Here is a 24,961-nt window from a genome sequence, read left to right as displayed (position 1 = left end):
AAAGATACGAGTATGCCGTTGTTACTTATGGATGATAAGGATTTTGATAAATCATGATTCAATAATAAGACTAAGGTGAATGAAAGTGTTTTTTTCCCACAAAACACAATAGGAGCAGAACGAGAAGTAAGAAGAAGAAAAGCTCCTGCTTACTTGGGGGGATTATGTTTGTCGGGGAAGCTATTTAGGGGTTTGAGCAAAACCATTATAGGGGGGGAACACCAGAAAGCGGAAAAGCTTACCTGCCACGCCAATGGGCTGGACAGGGCCGTGAGGTGAACGGCGGCAGTCTCCCTTACCGGTGGCGGAGCGCTGGGAGAACCACAGCCCCCAGCAGCCTCAGGGGCAGCGCGCGCCTGTGACGCGATTGGAGCGCCCGGAGGCGCGAGATAAAGGCTAACCTCCCTCTCGCCACCGCGAGTCGCGCGCGGGAGGCGCCCGGGAGAAGCCCGGGACAAGGGCGGGGCCGTCTGTGGCCGTCAGAGGCAGGAAGAGGCTGGGCTGGGCCAGAGACCTTGTGCAAATATTTCGGTGAACATCATCTGCACGGTAAAGTGACTGAAAGGGCTGAGGGACTATTGTGATTTGCTGTGTGATTAACATTGAGAGCTGAGCACTTTAGCTTACTTGTGAATAGGTTAACCCTTATTAAAGTATAACCTACACTCATGTCGGGATCAAAGAAGGACAAGGCTACTGTGGGGGCAGGTCCCATTGACAACTTTCTAGTAAAAATGGTTAACAAGATCAACAATGACAGAAGGGCCTCACTGGGTAAAGGTAATCTATCAGATCACGACCTATCCTTAGTGGGTCTTTCCTCAATGGAGGCTCCCCCAGAGACCGAAAATGGCATTGATTCTGGGCCGGAGGTAGTCAATGCAGTAGAAGCACTGACCCACCGGGCTCCGGACATAGAAATTCTCGACAAGTCTCTTTCGGACTAGGAGGAAGAGGTGGTACCAGTACATAAAAATACTAGACCGGTCAGAACCTGCAGAAAGCAGCAAAGTAAAAGGGGGGGTAGGAATGTTCATAAAAGAAGGGTAGATACTCATCAGCCTGACATCCATACCTCCCCGGAGGTAACTACGATTTTGGAAGGTCATAAAGAGGCAAATATAACCCTGAGCAGTTTGGTATGCTAATTCGAACTCTAGAAGCCAAACTTGAATTAAAACTCGAGGAATCCCTTCAATCCCTAGTGGCCAAATTGGATACTGCTACTGCAGAGATAAAAAGACTAGGAGGCCTGATAGAGAAACAGCTAGCCCATCCAGATAAGGTTAACCCTCCGCCCCCCTCAACTAGAATGGTTCACCCAGAGTCTGTTGGAAAAAATGTAGCCAAGTTGGTTAAACAAACTCATACCTCTCAACAGGCTACTAGAGTCGATACTGACTCCCCCGCTCCCTCAGCCCCATCTCCCCTGCCATTAGTTACTTCAGTACTACACCCTAAGCCAGGGCCTGCTAAAGATCCGATTGCCGTCCCAAGTAGGAGAAGCAATTTTATTAACTTACCCCCGGATTGTGCCCCCTATGTAATCGTACTGGAAAATGTTCCGACTCAAAACCTGGATGTAGCCGAGTCACACGAGGAATCACATGATTCTCTTAAAAATAAAGTGGTATCTTGGCTGAGCTCAAACTGTGGTTTCCCTACAAAATTTGCCGGAGAAATTATCACGACCAGGAGGGTAAACTGGATTGGTCCCACACGCAGAAATTGTGGAGGGGACTGCGTGGTAGTAAATTTTAAATACACACAACACGTGGCCACAGTTTTATTAAGGGCAGCATCGATGATGAATGATGGCAACAGCATCCAAGTGCGCCCTTTGGGATATTTCTACAATCATCTTACTGTAGCCTGTACCCCTAGACAAGGATTGAGTCCCTTTACTCCATTTGGGCCAAGGTCCAGGTGTCAAAGTCAGGGACCAGGAAGGGAGAATCTTTTCAGATTTGGACCCCCTATTGTAACACATAATAGGTTTGACGCACTCTCAGGACTCGAGTTGTGCGACCGACGGGGGGCCGGAGAGGGTATAGTTGATGAAGTTATAGTGGACTTTACCCCTATGGCTCCTGTACCTTCTTCTGCTGATGATGGTTATAAACCGGTAGTAGGTATTCCTGGCAAAGGGGATACTGTTAGGTTGTTAAGCTGGAACATTGCCGGTTTACGGTCCAAGAGAGGAGACCCCAACTGGACACACTTTGTAAAGCTTTATGACATTGTCGCCATGCAAGAGACTTGGGACACGGAATGCGACTATTGGTTGGATGGCTGTACTTCATTTTTTGTACCTGCCCTGCCCTCTCCAGCAGGTCGGAATAGAGGGGGTCTCCTGACGTTGGTCTCAGTGAATGTAAAGGGCAAAATTACAAAGGTTGATTGTGCCACGCATAATTTTCTTGTCATAGAGATAACCTTGGATGATGGTTGTAAAATACTTCTTGTAAACTGTTATAATTCACCGCATGGCTACCCTGCAAACATGCACTTAGTATGGTAAGTAGATTTTTTAACTTCATATAAGGAAAAGCAAACCACTTATTGTCACTTTATTTTGATGGGTGATTTTAATGTACATTTATGTTTAAATTGTGCTTTAATTGACTCTGATGGGCCGGAGAGTATTTCCCCCCCGCATCTCGAACATACTCAGAAGGGACAGGTTCTTGAAAATCTATTAATTGGAAATGATCTGTATGGGGCGGAGTTTTATGATAATAGCTCACGGGTTGCCACATACACGGGAAGGGACTGTGATTCGATAATTGATTTTATTTTTTTATCATAAGGTCTCCTTAAATATGTGATCTCTTACAATGCTGTAGTTATGCCGCTGAGCGATCATAACCCCGTGGGGATGGAGCTAGCTAACGTTTTTTTGCTGCTAAATTCATCTGTTACCCCCCAGGCTATAATGTCAGTCAAAGCTAAAGATCAGGGGAGAAGGATCAAATGGGGACAGGTAGTTCCTGATGATTTTTTCTTAAAATTAACATCTATGGCTGCTGAAGATTTGAATGTTTGTGCCAATCCCCACTCTAGGAGCGAGGAGGTTTTAACTTCCTTTGAAGGTGTCTGTCGGACAGTGGCCATAAATTTAACAGCTAAAGGCCAGGGAGGTAAAAATAAACCGGTGACGGGCTGGTTATGATAACAACTGCAGTAAAGCCCATAACCTCCTTAAAAAGCACTTAATACCCGTCCGAGGGACAAAGCCCTAGTGGTGCAGCTTAGAAAGGATTATACTAGGGCAATTAAAATACGTAAAAATGAATTAAAGAGTGATGCCTGGGCCGAGCTCATGGATAAAGCCACCTTAAAAAACAGTGCTAAGTTTTGGTCAATTATCAATACCCCTTTGTTTTCTCGTGACCAAAATACTGTGCTGGAACTTAACATCTCTGAGGAAGACTGGCTTAGCCATTTTGAAAAAATCTACTGTAGCAACATGGAGCAGGAATCCTTTGTAGTCCCTGCATCCGAACTTCCCCAGGCGCCTGTTAGTTTCGATATAGTCGAAGTCTTTAGAGCAATCGAGGGCACTGCGGGCCGAAAGGCCCCGGGCCCTTATGGGGTTCCACCTGATATGTTTAAGGCTAATCCGTTGTACTGGGCTAATATTTTTACCAAAGTTTTTAATGCCTCAGCAACTGTAGGATTTCCTAATTCCTGGTCCTCAGCTACTATAATCCCAGTGTTTAAAAAAGGTCAGAGGGGAGACCCTAGATGCTATAGGCCTATATCACTGTTGGACTCCTCTGTTAAAATTCTAGGGAACGTTGTCCTGGCAAGAATAGCATCTTGGGCCAAAGAGAATAATATTCTGACAGAGGCACAATACGGCTTCAGGTCGGGGAGGAGTACGGAGGACCAATGCCTCAATCTTCACCTCATAATTTCCAAATATACGAGGGCAAAAGGAGGATTGATATTTTTAGGCTTCATGGACCTATCCACAGCCTTTGATCTAGTTAATAGATCAAGGCTGTGGACTATGCTCCTGAAGTTGGGCCTTGACTGCTCCTTGGTACATTTCCTAGCGGAGCTCCATAAAGATCTGACAACAGAGGGGAAATATACGGCAAGTTTTAGATCAAGTAGAGGGGTGCGCCAAGGCTGCATCTTGGCCCCAATGTTATTCACGTTATACGTGAATTCATTGGAGGCTGACCTAACAGCTGTCACTCAGGATATTCCGTGCATGGGGGGTGCACCAATCCCGGTGCTCCTCTATGCCGATGATGCGGTGCTGATAGCCAGGACCCCAATTGCCCTGCAAAAGCTGCTTGACTCTTTTGGAAATTTTATGTCCAGTCTAGACCTGGTGATCAATAGCAGTAAATCCCACACAATGTCAGTAGGCTGCTCTAAAAATAAAGAAAAAACCTTCTTCTGTGACGGCGAGGTTATCTCTAGCGTTAAGGTTTTCACCTACTTGGGTGTAATTTTCGATCATAGGGGTACTAGGCACCGCAGTTAACATCTAAAGCGAACGTGGTGAGAAGTTCAGCCTCCGCAGTTTTGGGGTTCGCTAAAAGACTAGGGGGGAAACCCACAGAGGCTATCTTGGCCATTTACAAAGCCAAGACAGCCGCTATTGCAAGATATGGGGCTGCAATTTGGGGCTTTGCAAAACCTGACCGCATCCAAACAGAGGAAAACAAATTCCTGTGGTCATTGCTGGGCCTACCTCAGTCAACTGCAACTTATTCCCTACACCTTGAGCTAGGTCTTGGTTATATTATAGACACGATAAAACTAGCCCCGTTCCTGATGTGGATCAAGCTCTGGCTAAATCCGAACCTTAGCCTTAATCACAAGATCATAAAAGATTGTCTTAAACTAGACCACAGGAGGGATATCCAGTGGCTTTCCTATGTAGAGTCTCTGGCTGTGAAGCTAGGACGCCCCGAGATTTTTGATAGTCCAGAATCCCTGTGTAAAGCAGATCTAGTGTGGCCGAAGACTAACTTTATTAGGTTTTGTGTTGCCGAGCGTGAAACGGTTGAGCTATGTAAACCATCTGTGAGGGCGCATGTAATGATAACTACATCCCTTGAGCTGGCTTCTTATTTGTCAGTGGTGACAAATTTCTTCCATAGATGGCTACTGACTAAATTCCGTTTCAATCAAATCTATATGGTCCTTTGGGACGAGAAAGATTGGTGTAGGCCTGAGGAGTCGACCCCATGCAAATGTGACGCTCATTCCACCCAGGACACTGAGCATTTTCTGTTTTTCTGCTCCTTTTATTGTGAACCCCGGAATCGATTTTTAAAACCAATACTGAAGGAGATGAGATTTACGCAGTATAAGCCCGCATTGTTATTTTTGCAACTGATGGATTCTCCTGTAACTATGTATTGTATCGCCAGTTTCCTGGCTGCATCTGTAAAAAGTAGGAGATTGAGATTAAGATTGGATTTTTAATGCTGAAAGATAACCATTTCTGTATTATGTACTTGATTAATGGACTGTTGGGCTCAAACGGAAATGAAATTGTGTTATTATCCTTTTAAACTGGGTTTTAACTATTGCTATGTTTAATACTGTATTAATTGATTTTTAAAAATGTTTTAACAGTTTTATAAATGCCTAGAATACTTTTATGATTTTAATTAATCGAATAAAGTGGTTTTGACTTGACTTGACTTGACATTATATGGTAAGGAAAGTAAATTAATAGAGTTGTTTATAGTGTGATTAGGATAAATTACTTATACAGTGTTTTTCTAAGAGCATAACTTTCTACTTCTCTTTTAAGGGTAGGGAAATGAGTAGAGCTGTTTATAGCATAGTCGTTCTACTGATAATTTTGTGGTGGTCTGGTGTTGTACATTATTTTGTCTTCATCTTTGTTATCTGTTTGGTGTTCATATGTGGTGGGGAGGCGTCCAAGCTGCATTATTATATGTATTAGTTATTTGATATCCTGTACAATGTTATAGTGCAGTGTATTCTGTATACTTGCTGTGGAGAAGAGATGTGCCACATTGTACTTAACTAGTCTCAGCCAGGCTGACACTACTGTGACAGCGTAACATTCCTATGATGACATGCCAACATTCCAAGGGTGTTAAGAGCCTGATGACATTTGAGATTCTTGGCTGCGCCTGGCAGCTATGAGTTGGGTGTCTCTATCTCTGACTGCAATAAACAGTGTGAAATACAACCGTGGTGGAGGTGAATTTATATTACCACAGTATTACTAGATCTGAAGGGTGTGGGCTAATCCATCCACTGCAGATATCTGTATTTGATCTCCACCGAACACTAAGTAAAGGTCAGAGACTTGCCCATTTGTTTTCTCCTATCACTCTGCTTGCATCCAGCAGATATTAGCATTCCTAGGGTACTTTGAGAATTTCCGAAACCAAAAGAAAATCAATTATTAAATTAGTGTGAACATAATGACCAGTTTATCAAAAAAACAATACTTTTGGGATGAAAAAACCTAATTCCAAATATAGCAGCATGCTTCATCATAGGTGACCTCACCTGGCCCTAATTAGATTGTACCAACAGGATGAACTCAACCTCTGTTCAAGGGAGTTCTTTATCAGAGTTGTTCCATACGACAGGGATCCAAACATGTAAACTCACCTCGAGGTAAACCGAAAGGTTATTCCTTTATTGCCGGATACTCGGGTAAGATTCAAAGCTAACATGGCTGATGTGTATAGAGTGCTATGACTCAGCCATCCTGCTGAGTGCTGATATGTTTCAGTGTATCAGAATGCCCAAAGTGTCAGAGGCTTTCATTAGGGCTGTATAGGATACCTAATTAGATATGTACAAACTCTTACATAAGGTACAAAGTACAAAGGAAATAAAAATAATCTCCTACCTTACATATAAAGGTGTATGTATAGAACCTAATAAATATTTCATGGTATGTTGGAGTAGGGACATACATGTTACACACATGCACTCTGTGTGTGCTGCTGAGAGCAGGTGTCGATGAGAAGTGATTTACCACACAGAATATGTGAAAAGTTGTGGACGCATTTATACATTTCGTTACTTTCATTTAGGGAGTATTAAGCACCCTGGTAATGGCAGAGGGCGACACCCTCTTTAGTTGCCTACTTGCTAGGGGTTAGATACATTCCTTGCAAAAGTATGCCAATTATCCAGGGGCTAGAGGTACCTCACATGTATACTTGGTAGCGGAGTTTAAGGCTTGCCACAGTGTAATCTTACACCCGTCGCCTTGGGTGGTACAATGACAATGATAGACTGTCTATAGGTTGTAGAGATGTGAATGCACCTGATGTTAAATGCACTCCTGTTCGCCACGTACCACCAGTGTAGCACATTGTGTCACATATCACATGTTACCTGTATTCGTATGACATTGGGTGCTACCCTTCTTGGAAATGAAGGCAGAAAAGGCCTCAACGGCTGGGGTCGCTGTTGCTTTTATGAGGGTATTTCATCCCCTATAGAAGCTCAACAATGTAATTGAGAGATATTCTTTGTAAAATGATGTAGTTTAACAAAAACTAAATCAACCCCAATGTCCATATAAACATAGGTATCAAGCAGAGCTTGTGAACATGGGAATCAAGTTGAGCTTCGAACAAGTGTTCACATGGAACTCATTTTTAGGCACAATAAAAGAACAAAAAAAATTCTGTGTAGATTTAATCAATATCAATATTTAAATTTGGGATTTTTCGACAGACACTGATCTGTGTAGACTTAATCTATGTAGACATTTGGTTCAAAAGTAACAACCAGTATATCATAGTTTGATTTGATTCTGCCGAATCACATTTTCTTTTGTTAGCAAGACAATAGACAATCTGAATATACGCGAGTGATGAAAGACTTCTTAAAAAAAGAAGAAAAGAAGAACCCCAAGTGAGAGAAACATAAACCAAACAGGGAACTCAGTAAGCAATTGTGTGATCATATATGGTATACTGGTTATTTTATCAGAAAGACAGACAATTCTGTTTAATATAATGAAAAACGCAAAGGAGAATTATGAGTGTTTCACTTATACATGGGTCAGGACTGTCTTTTTGGTTTGTCAACGGCGTTTCTACCCTTTTTCCAAATTGTAGGGTCTCAATAGGACTGTAATAAACCTGGGGACGGCTGAGTATTAGAATTCTTCTTTTCCATTAATTTGATATCCATTGGGATGTGCTATGGCTGGGGGTCTTGGCAGGACCAACGTAATGATGTTCACTGCTGTTCTTTACTTGCAGAGTAAATGCCTTTGAATAGTGGCATCAATGGCCAAGTCGAAGGAGGCATGATAATCCCATATGTAGTCCTAATGGTCAAGTAGTTGGAAGCTTCCACAAGGATATTAAAAGCGTATTGTTCCTTTCACCATATCTCTGATCGGGAGGCTGCGCGTATTTGACTGCTCAGAGATCACATTGGCCACATATTATGGAATTAACAAATTTCAAGCTTTCAATATCCTCGTGGGTGGGAGTGGTTGCTGAGGAGTTAGTGAATGCTCAAAAACTTACGTTTGTGAGTGTTCACAACTTTTTACACTCATTTCATGCCTCCAGCAAGGAAGTTACTGCCTCGTAATTGTCATCTACACAGAAGTGAATAGATTTACACCTTCAAGATACACTTTCGTGAATACACGGCTGGTATAAATCCAGTAATTTTCAGCCACAAACATACATTTAACGAAATGAAAACCTTTGTAAATGGGGTCCTTAATTTGTTCCATGCCTTTATGAGGTGCTTCTTACAATGATGCATACATTTATTTCAAGGTTTTATTTAGCACTCCTTGACTCTTTCATTTACTTCAGTGCGCTGAATAATGCATTTTCATTACTCTTACCTGTTACAACATGGCGGCCCATCCCAAACACGGCGTAAACAATGGAAGGAATGAGCGACCCGTACAGTCCAAATACTGGGTGAACTGAGGACATACAAGCGAACATCAGTCCTGCAAACAAAACAATTATTATGATTACCTCACTGCTTGAGACACACTACTTAATATTGTATTCATTATTTGCCTATTAGCATTAAACCTGTTTTTCAGCAAGATTAAGCGTATCAAGCACATTAAGTCCTCTGCTTGAGAACAGTGATGCTTTGTCAGTTTACAGGAGAGAACAGGTGGGTGACAGTGGTCAGTCAAAGTGTTACCAAGACATTTATCTAAAAGTCGCCTTTGTATTGCTGCATTTTAAAACTAAGAAATTGAGAGGGAGCAATCAAAGAAAATACAGTATGCCTGTGGTCACGACTACAGACAGATGAGTTTAAAGCACTGGCTCTAAGCCACTAGGATTCAATATAAATGGAAGTCTTTATAGTGGAATGGAAACGGAGTCTTAAACATAACTAGAAAGTTGCTATATCTGACTGGGGTGTGTATGTATGTATATATGTATGTATGTATGTATGTTTGTATCTATCTATCTATCTATCTATCTATCTATATATATATATATATATTTGATGGAGAGAGAGAGAGAGAGAGAGAAGGGGGAAAGAAATACAGCACAATTTGTAGACCACATACATATTTTATGTATCCAACAAGGGGGAGAGGGGGGGGGGCGAGTTCCACTCACTCTGAGTGGGAGGTCCAGCAACAGCGGGTGCCCCCGCAGATCAAGATAAAAAGGTGCTGGGCTGTTCCTCAGGGGGAGAGAGATGTATATGTCACACTAGTGTGATGGTGCCACTGGTCTCAGTGAGGTCACAGTTGGGCATCCATTTTGTTGGATGTAATGCCCTCACACACCTTTGCAGGTGTCATGCTTCATCATCTAGGCTGCTCCTAGTTGGGTCGGCGCTGCAATACCCAATGGGCTCACCTCTAGGAGGGGCACTTTATCAGAGATCTTTTATCCAACAGCCGTTTTGTGAAGTGCGGGTGTGGGGCAAGAGTTGTGTAGACGAGTAAGTACATTTAAAATAAGGCTGGGAGTACCTATGTGAAACTTTTATTCTAGGGGTCTCCTGTCTTAGTTAAAAGGTATAGTGACAAGCACTGGAAGGAGAGTAATGTTCCTATTGCAGTGCAGGTCAGTGCGTGTTTTTCATGGTCAACATGTTTCTCGCGTTAATGTTAATTCAACTCGTGATTCTTTAGGACCTTGAGTAATGACGTGTCTACACTAGAGGACCGGCTCCGGGTACTGATGAAGCTTGGGTTCTTCACATAATAGGTAGATCCAGAGCTGCACAGATTCACTGACACAAGAAGTATCTCCTTCCTGTGTTATCCTTATTAGCCTATTGGATACTGACTAGGTCCTCTAGGGTAGACACGTTTTTCAGTATGCGCGCAAATTTGAGAAACTGTGCAGGTCTTTTCGTGGTATTTCATATGTTAACAATCTATGTATATGGTTATTGTTCTTGGTTGTCCAGTCTGATATTTTGTTTACAATTAATGGTCCTGAGTAGGCAGGTTTCATGAGAGAAATGATCGGAAAGATCTGCTTAGATAGACATTGCGTGGTGTAAAGCATCATGCATAGGATGCAGCTAATTGGGTCCTGCAGTGCTGGACTAGAGTTCAGTCCTCCGAGTGACCAGCTTTATGTGTCAGATCGCTTCAAGCATTCCATTTCTGTTCAGCTGGTGATGACTGGTACAGAGACTGGAATTGTATTGAGTGAATGATAAGATAGCGGAGAGGTCTTTTATAAGGGTAAGAGCATTAAGCAGGAAAGGGGAGTTATTAATCAGACTGAATGAGCTTTAATTGGCTGCACACTACTGAGTGTAATGGTATTATTGTGGGTCAGAGTGGTTAGATAGGTGCTGACATTGCTATAATATGCCCTGGCTAGCCATATATCAGCCCTCCTTATTTAGCTGTATATTGGAAATAGTATACTGATTGGGCATTACATTTCTGTAAGCTTTAAACTGCAGATTCTCACTGATGCACAGAAGTGTGCCACAGACTAGAAACTGTGTACACGGTTGAGGCATTATTATTGTAGGGCAGAAGGAGGCACTGTCTTTTACATACAGAACATTTTCTATTGAAATGGAAGCAAAATGCCATCATTCACTTTTGCTGATAAATCTATATAGCACACAAATACTAATGTGTGGAAATGAGGCTTCAGAAAATATGGATCATTTGAACATCACCAAGTAAGGCGTTTTGATTGTTTTGATCCTATTACAACTCTGTTTCCAGCACACTTCTGAATTACAAACAAGTGGTCCATTTGTCGTTTCCTAACTGCTGATATGTTTTGAAACATTTGCACAGTTTATTTACAGATATTGAAAAGTTAATGTGTGTTACAAACAAACTGACAGCTCACAGCCTTTGTTTTCGCACCCCCAAGAAAATTTGGGAAAACATGGTTCAGTCTATAACACATTTGTCATATATCAATTGTATTAGATTCTAAAGCATAATAAACAATGACTTTACTGAGCACCAGGATATGACAATCTTTGAGGACACATTTTTTGCCTGAAAACTGCTGAATATACAAGGAACTTTGCAGTGCCAGCCACCAGTAACAACACTCCCTCCCCCACCTTTCCAGCCTCCCAGGGAAACGCCCGATGCCTGGTCCAGCCAGTTCGGCCTCTCTATCACCCTCCAATCGTGCCCCTCATCTTCACATAGATCCTCTCTCATATATATTTAATTTCTTTTATAGTTCTACTAATCCCAATTATGTAGGGCAAGGTGTCGGAGTGTGTTACATCACACACATATTATATACAGACAATGACTCATAAATGTGAAAGTCAATGTATAAGACATGTTGCTTAAGATAATGGGAATTGTACTCATACTTTCATCGATCATTCAGTCTTTCACCATTCATTCTGTCCTTCCATCTGTGTACCCATCCATATCAGTACTCAACCATTTACAAACCTATCCATCATGTATCCTTCCATCCAACATTTCACTCATCCATCCCTCCATCCACCCTTTCACTCATCCATCCATTATCCATTCAACCGCCCTTTCACCCTATCAATCCGCACACTCATCCATCCACTCTTCCACCCATCTATCCATTCAGTCATCCATCCAGCCATTTACACATACAACCATCCTTTCACTTACTCGTTTATCCACCCAGGCACTCATCCTTCCACCTATTCACCCATTCAGTCATCCATCCACCCATCCTCTCTTTCTCTCTCCATCCCCCTTTCACTTAGCCATCCATACTTCCATCCACCCACCCATCCATCTATTAATTCAATCATGTATCCATCCATTGATCCTATCACTCATTGATCCTTTCACACATCTAGCCATCCTTTTGTCCATCTACCTGCCCTTTCACTCACTCATCCAGCCTTACATCCACCCTTTCACTCAACAGTCCATCCATTCACCCTTTCACTTATCAATTCATCAATCCATCCTTTGTTTCACTCATTCATCCACCCATTCACTCGCCCATCATCCACCCTTTCACTCATCCATCCATCCCTTCACTTATCCATCCATCCTTTTACCCATCCATCCACCATTCCACCCATACATCCATCAATTTACCTTTCCTCTCATCCATCCTTCCACTAACGCATCCATCTCTCACAATCCATCCATCCTTTCACTAATTCATCCAGCCATACACCCATCCCTTCACTTACTTACTCACTCTCCTTTTCACATTAATTATGAGCTGAGCCTTTGTCTGCAGAGTTGCAGACAGACGAGACCCATAAAGAACTCCACCGTCGTGGTAGTTCCTAAAGCAAGGGGTGGGGTGGGGGAGGGTTTGATATGCCCCTGCACATACGCAATCTGAAAAAGGGGAAGGCATGAGTCATGTATCATGCACAGCGCCAGGACGTGAGGAGACTGTGACATGGGTTGGTTTCCAGAGCTTTACATGGGGTGAAAAAACTAGGGGGGTCTCTCCAAAGGGGGTGTTCGATGTAATTAAGGGTGTGGCTTTAAACACCTAAGCTAAAAGTCTGTGCTTTTTATAATGTGCCACCTGACTGGTATTTTTGTTGCTTCTGTCATTGCATCCAGATATATAATACAAGTAATGTCACACCTAGAACAAGTAACGTTACACCTACAACAAGCCAGAAATATTGGCATTGGCAATGGTTGTTAGTTGCATAAAATATAAAAGCAACAACCATGGCTTCCTTGAATATAATATTGAAAATGCGTCAGTTTTAAGATGCTGAGACTCTGAAAGAAGTATAATCCTTCCCTTTTAACTTCTTTCACCGCCTTCCTTTGATGAGCTGGATTCTCAAATAGCAGCAGCATGGGTGTTTTTGCACATCCATGTGACAGAATGCCCTGCCCTAGACCGAGGCTGGAGGAGGCTACCACATGCTGTACCAGCCCAGACTGACCCATTGTCATTCTGTATGTGGCAATCAGCCTGCATACAGAATGACAATGGGGGCTGAGGCTGCTCTTGTGCTCAGATGAGTGCAAGGCGGGTCCATCAGGGAGAAGAGGCCTCTCTCAGTGGAACAGCTCTGCTCCCTGAAAGGCCCAAAAATAAGGACAATAGGTGTCCGTAAAAAGAATCTTCAAGGACAACAGACGTGATGCCAAATTACGGACGGTCGGTGAAATTTACAGACGGTTGGTCACCCTAGTTGTGGCTGTCCAGCCAAACCTAAAAAACACTGAAACTGCAAACCATAACTTATGCCTACACCACACATTGCTCATGACCACGCATCACAACATAGATGGCATCTCAAATTATTATATGAGATGCAGTTTTTGTGCAGGAGAAGAGAGCACAACTATGTTTGAGGGCCACACTCTATTCTTCTGAGGAACTGAACATGACCCGATGTTAAGCAGTGGAGAAAAAAAGTCAAACAGATATGACTTCAAACTCTGCCCCACCCCCTACCACTCCCTTGAAAATCATGAATTTACAGAACCCACTCCTCAAGGCTTTTGGCCAAGCACAGTGAGGTGTGGTGTGGTGTGGTATGGAAGGCTTAGCCTTTGGCGACATCCTGCATCCATACCTGATTCCTCCCAGATGGTTGTTAATTATCTAGGCAAGTAGACCAATACAAAGTGCAGTGACTGCAATGTAATTCTCATAAACCCTCCAAAAATATGATTCTACAGCAACAACTAAAAATGTTCTTTGGTCATGCACAGTGTGGACTATGCACAGGATATGGCCCTTGGCCACACCCTGATCTTACTAATGTCACCAATTATGTCATTTGAGATGCTATTAGTGATGCCATGTGTTTAAGAGGGATGCCTGCTTTATTTATCAACATATGTTAATTGTTTATGAGCTAATGGAACAATATTATACCTTTCACATAATGTTTTCGGTTACTTGTCATGGTAAACTCCACCAAGCCTCTTTCTAACCAGGTGCACACAGGCTTTGGACATATGTAGGGTTCTTTGTAGAGTCTCATCTCACAGGACCAGCTTCACAGGACGTCTGCTATGCACAGCAATCTCTCAGCACAAGGCCTTGCCTACACCTTGTCTACAGCCCTGTATCATTCCCTCCCCCACCCACATCAGTTACACATGGAATTGGGCTGTGAACAGCAGGATGTGGGTGCTAGGCCTTGCCTATGCCCAGAAGCTGAGCTCCAACCCATCCCACTGAACCAGCTATGTGAGGTAGTCGGCTATGTACAGCAACGCCAGGATACCGGACCCTATTTTTATCCAGGCCTTCATTCCCAACCTCATGCATATGGCTGATTTTTGAGATTTTACTTCTACTTCACATGGCCTTCCGGCGTTCTCAATGGAGGGTAGACAAGCGCCTATCCCATGATAGAGAGAGGACCCACTGTAGGTTTTCCTTTTTTTTTAAAGTATGCAGATAGGGATCCTTAAATTTGGGTTCACATTCCTGGTTATCGGTCCTTGAAAAAAATAGAGCAGTGATCATTTCTAGAATGAACAACTGACCTTGGAACCACCCATATTCTGTGGTATCCTGGTTGTGGCACTCTAAAAGGTTGTGCATTCACATGAAAACAATTATGCATTATTTTTTTCAGCTCGGCAACAATCCACACCAGAAAGCTTACAAATTGTTATTAGTATTCTACATTTTTATAAGCAATGTTGCCCATGAGAACATACAGGTACTTATGAACCTAATATTAAATCTCCTATCTTGTTTAGGAAGACTCTGCAGCCCACATGTTTTAGTAAAACCTTTTAAAAATAATGCCATATCAGCCATTATTGTTGCATGCTGCATTATTTCAGTTATGTTCAAAACGACTAATGCATTAAATTAAGTGAACAAGAATTTTAAAGAGGCACCGGATGTTAAAAGTGAAGAATGAAGCAATTCATTAACATAGGAAGAAGCCAGGCCGATCTTATTTCATTGATAAGATCAGAAAAGATCCGAAAACGTATGCTGTGTGTCAGACCGCTCAAATTCAACGAGTTCTCAAAAACTGCAAATTTCCCTTCAGGTGCTACAGCTATTCGCTAATATTATTGAAAAGTCATGGAACCAAATTATTCCCAAAGTTCACAATCTGTCCAGGGGAAACTACCAGAGATGTATGCATGTGCTGTAAAGTGACCTAAGAAAATCCACACACACCCGCATTTTTCTGTGCCAAAATCAGTACTATCAAAATGAACATCTTACTGTGATTCTCGTGATCTATTTCAAGCCTTCCAGTGATAGTACATTTACATTTTTTAAAGAACTCAAGCAACTGCTCTGCTTTTTCTGTCAGGACACGCTGTCTCAACTAAAGTACCAGACTCTTCAGAAGGTTATAGAGAGGGGTGACAAGGGACTCTCTGGCTTTAATCTATGTCACAAAGCGGCTCAATTGAGAGTCCTAGTTGACCGTTCCTTCCAGAAACAGATAACATTTGATCTCACATGGAACGCACACTAAGAGATGGTACATTATGGGATCAACTTTGGAAACCTAGATCGGACTATCCTTGAGTATTTACGGTATCACCCCTACAAACTCAGGTCTAAAAATCTGGGACCCAGTAACAAAACAAACAGCTAAGCCACCAGGTCTGGCGTTGTCCTCCAACCTTTTGGCAATCCTTGTATTGTCATGGTTTTTGGAGAACATTTTTATTCCAGGAAATTGTCAGGTGTTCTTCAATCTGTAATTGACTAAAAAAGAACATCGAAAGAAAGTAGGCGAGAAAGAAAGAAGGCATGGAAAAATAGAAAGAGGGCAAGATGGAAAGAAAGATGGAAGGAAAGATGTAAGGAAAGAATGAAATGAAGGAAAAAGGAAGGAAATAAAGAAACAAACAGAAGGAAAAGGGGAAGAAAAGACGAAAGAAAGGAGGAATGAACCCGATAAAGGTGGGAAGAAAGCAAGAAAAAAAGAAAGTGAAAAGAAGAAAGGAAATAAGGAAAGAGATAAAGAAAGCCAGAAAAATGGAAAGAAACAAAGAAGGAATAAGGAAAAAAAGAAGAAAAAAAGAAGAAAAAAACAAAAAGTGTTAGAGAGTGCTGTAAATTAAACATGATAAAGACTGATTTTCATTCTGAGCAAAGTTTATTAAAGAACAATTGGTGAGATTGAATCCAGAATAAATATGTTCTGATAAATTATCCGCTTATTAATTCACATGTATAATATTGAAGCTTTTGGTTTGTGTACTGCATGCATAATAAACAGAGAATAACTTAATACAGAACAGTTTCAGAACAGATGCAAACAGTTATGCTGTGAATGGTTTTTGCACGCCGATATATCACTACGGCCAAAGAACATTGATTACATATGGATGACAAGGTGTGCATCTCTTTTCTCATGAACTCATCAGTTTGATTTTTTTGTCTTGCTATGAGATTGCACCCAGGGCTAAAAAATTAAGACACAAGGATTACCTTTGAAGAACAAATTTAAAATTTAAAAGGCGATGAGCACAGACCTTGGGCTCCCTTCCATGTTGAAGTACGAGGGAGTGAAAAGTACCTAATCAAGGGATTGTTCTTTTAAAATAGACAGAAGTGGACTGATTAACAACAATAAAAGTTCAGTGTAATATACATGGTGATTACGGAGTCAAAGAACGATAATGGGCACAATTACAAAGCATTGTGGGAATTGCAGGAACAAATGTGCGGTAACCACTGTATTTTGAATAGTCCTTCGCTAATGTCAGTGGTAGAGCTGTCTAGGCACACACGTGGTGAATTAGAGGCTGGAGTACGGGAGGGAACTTAAAAGTGAAAGTTTGTTCAGTTTAAAAAGGTTTCGCTATGCGTTAGCAGTGCTCCGGTACATGGTGAAGGAAAGTTTGTTAACAAACGCAGGACTCATATGTCATGGTAAGCGCACAATGATTCACTTTTGCATTTATGTTCTTGTTAAAGAACTGCCGCATTGAGCATGATAAACGGGTTGAGAAACCTTTAATGACGAAATGAAATAGAGCATGAAAACGGTTCTGAATGTGCAGCATTGTGTAAACGGGGTTCGTAAAACGTTGTTGTTACATTATCAATTAAGTTCACAGTCATGAATATGGTTTTATAATGATGCATTTTTGTATTTATAGATGCCCCTGATGAAGGGAAGGGATTTCCCGAAATGCATTGGACTGTTTTATTAAAATCATGGCAAGTGAAACACTACATGGAATTCTGTGCTTTAATGAAATAACGACACTTACAAGATTGAGTAAAATGAATTGATAATGAATGAAGAGTAAATGGATTAAAAAGCATGATGAAATAAGGATTAAATTAAGAGTACTTTTCAAGAAATTGATACATTGGACTCAAACTATGAGTGTGGCAGGGCAGCCTGGTGGAATCAGAAAAAGGGTTCCTTGTGGTAAAATTATTAACGTCACAGCGCACTGAGGCGAAGTGTGAAGCAGGTTTTTGCACGCCGATATATCACTACGGCCAAAGAACATTGATTACATATGGATGACAAGGTGTGCATCTCTTTTCTCATGAACTCATCAATATGCTGTGAAATAGGACACTTCAAAAATAATTTACAATGGCATTGACAGTAGACAGGAACTGATAAAGCTAGATGTGGCCTATGCTCTCATCTGGTAGAAAGTATCCTGCTATCACTGCAGGCTCTAAATACAAAGGCAACATTTAAGTAATTATACTGGCACTGAAGGGAACTACCTTGTGTGCGGACTACACAGACCAAGACATTGATATTTGGAGATCAACAGGGATCGTCCCTGGGCCCCACCCTTTAATACATATACATGACACTGCTCGCCATCATGATCCGATCACAAGACACCACCATCCTCCCCTAGGCCAATGACACCTAACTCATCCTCTCCCTGATGGACAAGACAATCACTGCCAGAACCAACTTCACCAACTGCTTGACCATGGTAGCAGACTGGATGTGAACTGACTGCCTGCAGCTCAGCTCTGAAAAGAAGGAAGTACTGGTCAACGGCAACAAGACCTTCCCATGGGACTCCACCCGGTGGCTATCAGAGCTAGGACCAACACCCATAGACCACACAAGAACTCTAATGATCATCCTAGATGACAAGCTCACCATGACAGATCAAGTCAACTCAGTGTGCACCTCCTGCTTCCACTTCCTACTCATGCAGCAAAAAATCTTCAAATGGTTAAAACAGAACACCAGATGGACCATCATGCAAGCACTAATCACCATTAGACTGGACTACAGCAACATTCTCTATATCAGAATCTCCAATCAAATCAAACCGGAACTCCAGACCATCTAGAACACTGCAGCAAAACGAATACTTGACCTTCCACGCCACACCCACATCACACTGTAACTCAGAAAACTTCACTGGCTCCCCATTCACAAGTGCAGCCAATTCAAACTTCTCGTGCACGCAAACAAAGTCCTACACAACACAGTACCAGAATATCTGAACAGCCCCATACACTTTTGCCAACTCACCAAACACCTACGCTCTGCCTCACTCACACTCGCACACATTCCCCGCATCTGCAAAAGCAAAACTGGAGGTCATTCATTCTCCTACCTCACACCCACAATGTCAAAAACCTCTCTCCAAACATCAGAGCCTTCTCCTCACTTCATGAGTTTCAGAAGAAGCTGAAGACCTGACTCTTCACATAATCACCTCGGGGATCACTTACCTACACACCTGCCCAAGTAACTGGATACTGTCTCTAGTGATAATTGCACTATATAAATCAATATAATATAACATGCTCATTGTGAAAGAGCAGTCACTCAAAGTGAAAGTAACCAGTCGCTGAAGTACGCTGGCCCATTGCCCAATGCTATATGGTGGGAACTCAACAAGTTCCTGAGGCCTTTTTGAAATTGCCCAGCAGCCCTGCAGTACTAGTCCTGCCTGGACCTGCAACTGGATCTGCTAGAGATCTGCTGGCCTTTTCGGAGTGAGTTACGGATCCCCCAAGAGTCACCTCTCCTTGGTGTGGCATTGATTGAGCTGTTCCTTGAAGAAATGGTGAAATTTCAAAGTTTTGGTTTCTTCGCGACCGCGAACGTTCCCATTTTTGCCAAGATCTTGCTGCACATGCTAACCGCTAATGCAAGGCTCTGGTGAACCTGCTTCTTGGTGCTACAGCAACCGCCAGCAATGTAAGCAATAAGGAATGCGAGATCTGCACTTCGGGCTAGTAATTCAACAGCCCCTGTGGCGGCCAATACAAAGCTACATCGATGACCGTCCACGACGCCCGGCCTGCTCTTTGCCCTACAGCGATGACCATTAAGACACTGTCCCTGCTCCTCGCGGCCAGATCCACTGCGAAGGGAACTCTTTGTGCTGGACTTTAGAAGGTGACTTTTTCAGCGGGACTAACCTGTTCCCTGTATCTGGCTCGGAACTTGTGATTTTCACCCGGTCTCACACAACCAGAAAGCCGTGAGTGGTGCTTTCTGCTTTTAGGTGCTATGCTTACCGTAAAGCTTTCAAATTGCACATCTTCGTTCGACTGATTGGATTTTTGCTGCTTTGGACTCAAATAATTTTTAAATTTTACTCTGTTTTACTAAATTTGTAGAGGATTTATCTTGTGTTGTGTTTTCACTTTATTACTATTTGTGTGCTGCATTAATACTTTACATATTGCCTCTAAGTTAAGCCTAACTGCTTTTGCGCCATGCTAGCAGAGGTTTAAGCACAGGTAAAGTTAGTAACTTTTGTGGTTCACCTTCACAAGGATTGCAGCTGTTGCTTGAGAAGAACACCCACCCGCCTCAACCAACAACCCAATTTCTCATATAGACATATACTCTCCAATACTTAAATAATAGAAAAAGACAAACAGGGCTTCTATGAGGAATGTCTGGAATCATTCAGGCTAACTTTTAATTGGAGACATCCTAGCTATGGAAAGAATGTTTCATGCATTAGGGGAGAGATTCAATGAATTTGAAAAGATATGGGGACTCTTGCTGCAAAACCTGCCAAATGGTCTCCCAGTTGCACGCTGCCCGTAGATTTAAAGCATTAAACTTGTTTTCCGTCTAGGAATACAAAAGAGGACCAGGTGCGTATAAGGATGAGTAGATAGGTCACTGAAGCATGATGTTAGCTATGGTTGACTTTACATTTAGCAACCTGTAAAAATCAATCAGACCACAAGGAAGACCCAGGGGTTTCCATGGAGTTTTAGAGGGTAGAAGAGAGTATATCAGAATTAGAATGATGCAAATGGAAGACTGATGACAATAGTTAACCGTCAATATTTGTTTTTGCTATTGGTCACAATCAATTTTGTCTGATCCAATCTTAAATTTAAACAAGCATTTACAATGCAACGGTTTCGCCTTTGGAAAAGTTTGAGCTATTGGCATTGTAAATGACGAAATTTGTATTTATGTGTTGGTTTTGAAAACAGATAAATAAATGGCATTGTCATTTGCATTGCCAATAGCTCTAACTTTTCCAAAGGCGAAACCGTTGCATTGTAAATGCTTGTTACATGAGTTTTCATCTCATGTGAGAGAAAGGGGGTGCAAGAAAACATGGGAACCTCAACCTCCCACCTCCGGTGTGCCCTGCACTTGTACACTTGCTGAGAGCTAGAGAACGTCACCCGACCTCCAAGGTGTCCTAAAGATTCACACCAGCTATGCCTGTAATTGACAACTAATCACACTGAGGGAATCAGGTAAGTCCCTAGAGTAGGCACCCCGCTCCCTGGGTGCTCTGCAATCAGACATCAGTGGACTTCCCACAGAAACTTTATGCCTGGAGCATGTCCTTCAGTCAGACAAACTGAGTGCCTACAGTGGTGAATGTGGGTCAGAAGTGTGATCGGGTCATGGTAGCTAGTTCCGATGAGATGCAAACTGTGGAGGGGCACTCATAGGTGTGCCTGGGTCCTACTGCTGCTCTGTGCTCCCTGCAGCGCACGCAGGGATCCTGCACCCTTCAATTCTCCTCACAAGCAACTACCTCTCTCTCACTCAAGCTTCCACACAGACTACACCTCCGTTCTTAGGCCCCCACGAACTTCCTGTGGTTAGGGGGGAATACACTAGGCTGATGTTTGCACTGAATCACAGGAGGAACTATAGTCAGCATGTACCATGAGATTAAAACTCGTTCAAGATGAGCCAGCATTTCGAAAGCTCTTTTCAATGACTGTACCTAATCCTATCCTTGCCTGTCTCTCTGTGTTCGTCCGCAGCGCTGGGAGGCCTCAGGGTAGCCATTGCGGTATATAAATTCTATTTCATTCATTCATTCATGCACAGGCATTCAGAGATGGGGATCACACAGAACCACAAGACCTATAGAGAGACTATTGATCATACAAAATTAAAAAATGCACAGAGAGAAAGAAACTACTGGGACAAAGAAGCAGAGGAAGAGGCAAATGAAACAAACATGAAAACAGAATGGAACACACAGAATTGCACTGATATAATGTTACAGGTATGCGATTTAATCCCCGTCATATGGCCTCCAGGCGTAGCGATCTTTCCTTTAGTGCTTAGGAGCGTGCATGGGGGCTAGATAAGTGAGAGACTGCATACACATGCACTCTCAGCGAATGTTCAAAAGTAAATAAAAATCGGAAGCGAAACAACGTCCTGTGTGCTCACGAGCCGTTGTCCTTTTTAGGCAAAATTTTAGAGCTGGATCTACGATATGGCAGCAGTGTTTACCTGGCATTTCACAAGCCTTACTGGTGGCTCTGCAGACGGGCATTCATTGTTGAAATGCTTGGAATGGTGCTCAAAAGGGGAGAATTAGGGCGCCTGGAAAAAGGCCACATGCGACCCTTTAAGTTAGTACATGCCCACATTATATTTTTATTAACTTTTAGCTTGTGCATGGGGATGTTTTTATTCATTAGCAACAACTAATGCAGCACCAATTGACAACCAAGGAAAGTAAACAAAATGTGCATCACTGTTTCAGTGCATGCAGTCACGAAATGTAAACAAAAAAAAAGTTCCACACAAAAGCCCGTGTGACACCACAGGGGAAGCTGCGAGGTTTCATGGCCTCACTTTATCTTTCTCTGAACCACGCTCAGTCATCGCCTGTTCCAGCTCTACTTATGTCATAGGATTGTTTCCTTATAATAGTATATTATTCTCTTTCTGCTGTACCTTTGTAATTGTAAACGTATGCACGGGGCTCTGTTATTTAATAATGAACAAATAGCATGCAGGGCGCCAGCTAGTACTAGGGGGGGGGGGGGGGGGGGGGGGGGGGGAATGTGTCTTGGGGTGTGTGCCTCAAGCACAGAGAGACCGAGTCTTTCTTTCAGGTATTATACAAGAGCACCACTTCAAATAAATAAATACCGGTCAGAAAAATTTAAAGAAATTGCCCAGTAGACAAAGAGCGATAAATGTGGGAAGGAGGCTTGATTGAAATATTTATATATTTAAAAAAATACACACACATCAGCATCAAATGTCTTGTGAGAGAAACAAAAGACGAGGTTTTTGGAGGGGCAAGATGTTCACGGATGGGCTGCTGGTGCGTTTGTGGTCACCTGGTGCAGATACAGTTTTCCAGCACTGCCTGAAGTCAAGGGAAAGGCCAGTGTGGTCATCAAAGCCCAAATCGCCCGTTTCTCTTACCCAGTCTCTGCCTTTCCCCCAATGTGAGCAAAGCCAAATCCTAGTTTAACTTACTCATCAGTCTGTGCAGGGTGTAATCAGCATCTCCATCTGCCAAACACCCCCCACCCCCCCCCCCTCTCCCACTCACCAGTGACCGTGGACCCACCCACTGGTCAGCATGACAGCAGACCAGGAAATGGTCGATTTGGTGTTACAATCGGGCCTAAATTTGGCCCTCCTCCTCTTCTGCCCCCTGTGGAGTTCAACTATCAAACAATAAAGGAGCCTCTTCTGGGAAGGCCGGTGATGTCTGGTACTGTCTGCCCTGCTGTAAGATTATTATTTTTTCTACACTGAGGGCAAAATGAAGTGCCCGATAGGATCCCACCTCAGCTCCGGGTTTTCAGAACGCAGGACCCAGCCCACTAAAACCCTATTTAGCGCCTTTATATTTTGGGGAACGTGCCGCGAGACGACTTATGCTGGCAATGAACAGCACAGATGTCCTACCTAGCGTGTCAGCCTTCTTTGCCCACAGCTGCAGATGATATTTTACTAGCGTGTTGCCCGAGTGCAGCCCCTCATCACCGTTCACGTCAGGAAGGCCCTCAAGCACAACCAGCCAGATCCCAGAGGAGACCTCCTCTCGCCGGCTCTCCCTGAGCTGCCACCACGCTAGAATCTCCATTCTCCGACTCACACGGCGCGTGGATGTGCCTCGTCCGTCTTCAATCAACTCTTACTAGGTGTGGGCGGGGCCATATCCTGGTCTGTAAATCCGAGTCCATATGTACACCTGACGATCCGCCGCTACCAAAGGAGGAGGGGTCGTACAATCTGTTTACAAGCATTCACACTGTCATTGGTGGCTACTTGATTGATGTAGCAAGGCCCATTGGGCTAAAAGGGCTTTAAAACCGGACATGCAAGCCCCCAGAGTTACTCTGATAAAACTTTTCAATGCATTTTCTTGCTGTATTCTTGTCGGGGTCACTTCTGAATGTATCATTGAAGAAAAACTTAACGAGTCAGGTCCCGGGCCGTGCTGTGATTGGCTGACGTCACGGGGGTGTCCCGGGCCGGCAGCCAATCACAGCGCGGCCCGGGAAATGACGTCCTGGGGTGTCCCGGGCCGGCAGCCAATCGCAGCGCGGCCCGGGACAAAGGGGCGGGGCTTAAAAAAAGCACCAGAAACGCCCCCGAATCGCGTTTTCAAGAGAAAGCGCGATTGACAGCCTCTGTCTCCCAATGGCTAGTCTCCATTTATGGAGCTAGCCAATTGGAAACAGAGGCGGTCTGAACATCCCTACTGAAAACAAAAGTTTTCAAACTGGGAGGGGCACTTTGTGCCCCTCGCCAGGTCGAAACCTAAAAAAGTTTATTTAAAAAAAAAAAAAAACATGTAGAAGTATTTTTTGTTTTACAAAAGAAAGACTTAGATGCATCCCAAAGGGATAACATAAGTAACAGCCCTTAAGTTTCCAAAGTCATTCATTTATCTATTCAAATAATCCACAAGACACCAATTAAAAGTTTGGTTCCAAATCAATAAGTCATGCGTAATGTGCATTATCGAGATATTAATCACAATATTCACAACATGCACTTTCTTCATAAAATGACAAGAGACTGAAAATGCATTGACACTGGAGTAAATATTGTGGAGCGCTGAATAAAAACTGAAATCTACGTATTAGGGTTTCAAAAGCACCAAATAATTGATAGATCAAGACTTGTATTATAGCTATTATCACAAAGGGGTCTATTTTCAAAAGGATTTCAATCAGTAGATAATATATATATATATTAAAGACTGGATTAGGATCACCCACCCACTAGTTATCCTTTTAAAAAACTTTGGGGCATATTTACAAGCTTCTATCATCACCAGAAAAATACACTTTCAGTGACGTTGCGATGGTGAAAGGGGCCTCACCTTATTTACAAGGGAGAGTTA

At 42.8% G+C, this 24,961-nt stretch overlaps 1 protein-coding gene across 2 annotated transcripts in view; it reads right to left on the bottom strand.

The window, feature by feature from the left end:
• SLC26A7 (solute carrier family 26 member 7) overlaps window positions 1–24,961 on the bottom strand; it is a 577,439-nt gene that overhangs the window by 445,690 nt on the left and 106,788 nt on the right. For both annotated transcript variants that reach the window (XR_015310095.1, XM_086967017.1), the window contains exon 2: window positions 8,846–8,956. Coding sequence is in view for 1 of the 2 variants with exons in the window: in XM_086967017.1 (XP_086823143.1) it covers window positions 8,846–8,956 (111 nt within the window). In the remaining variant the exon portion in view is untranslated. The remainder of the gene's footprint in view (window positions 1–8,845; window positions 8,957–24,961) is intronic.

The sequence above is a fragment of the Lissotriton vulgaris genome, chromosome 4_1, assembly GCF_964263255.1.
Source record: "Lissotriton vulgaris chromosome 4_1, aLisVul1.2, whole genome shotgun sequence".
Lineage (NCBI taxonomy): Eukaryota > Metazoa > Chordata > Amphibia > Caudata > Salamandridae > Lissotriton > Lissotriton vulgaris.
Note: the sequence above shows the minus strand (reverse complement) of the source record. Positions and strands in the feature narration are given on the sequence as shown.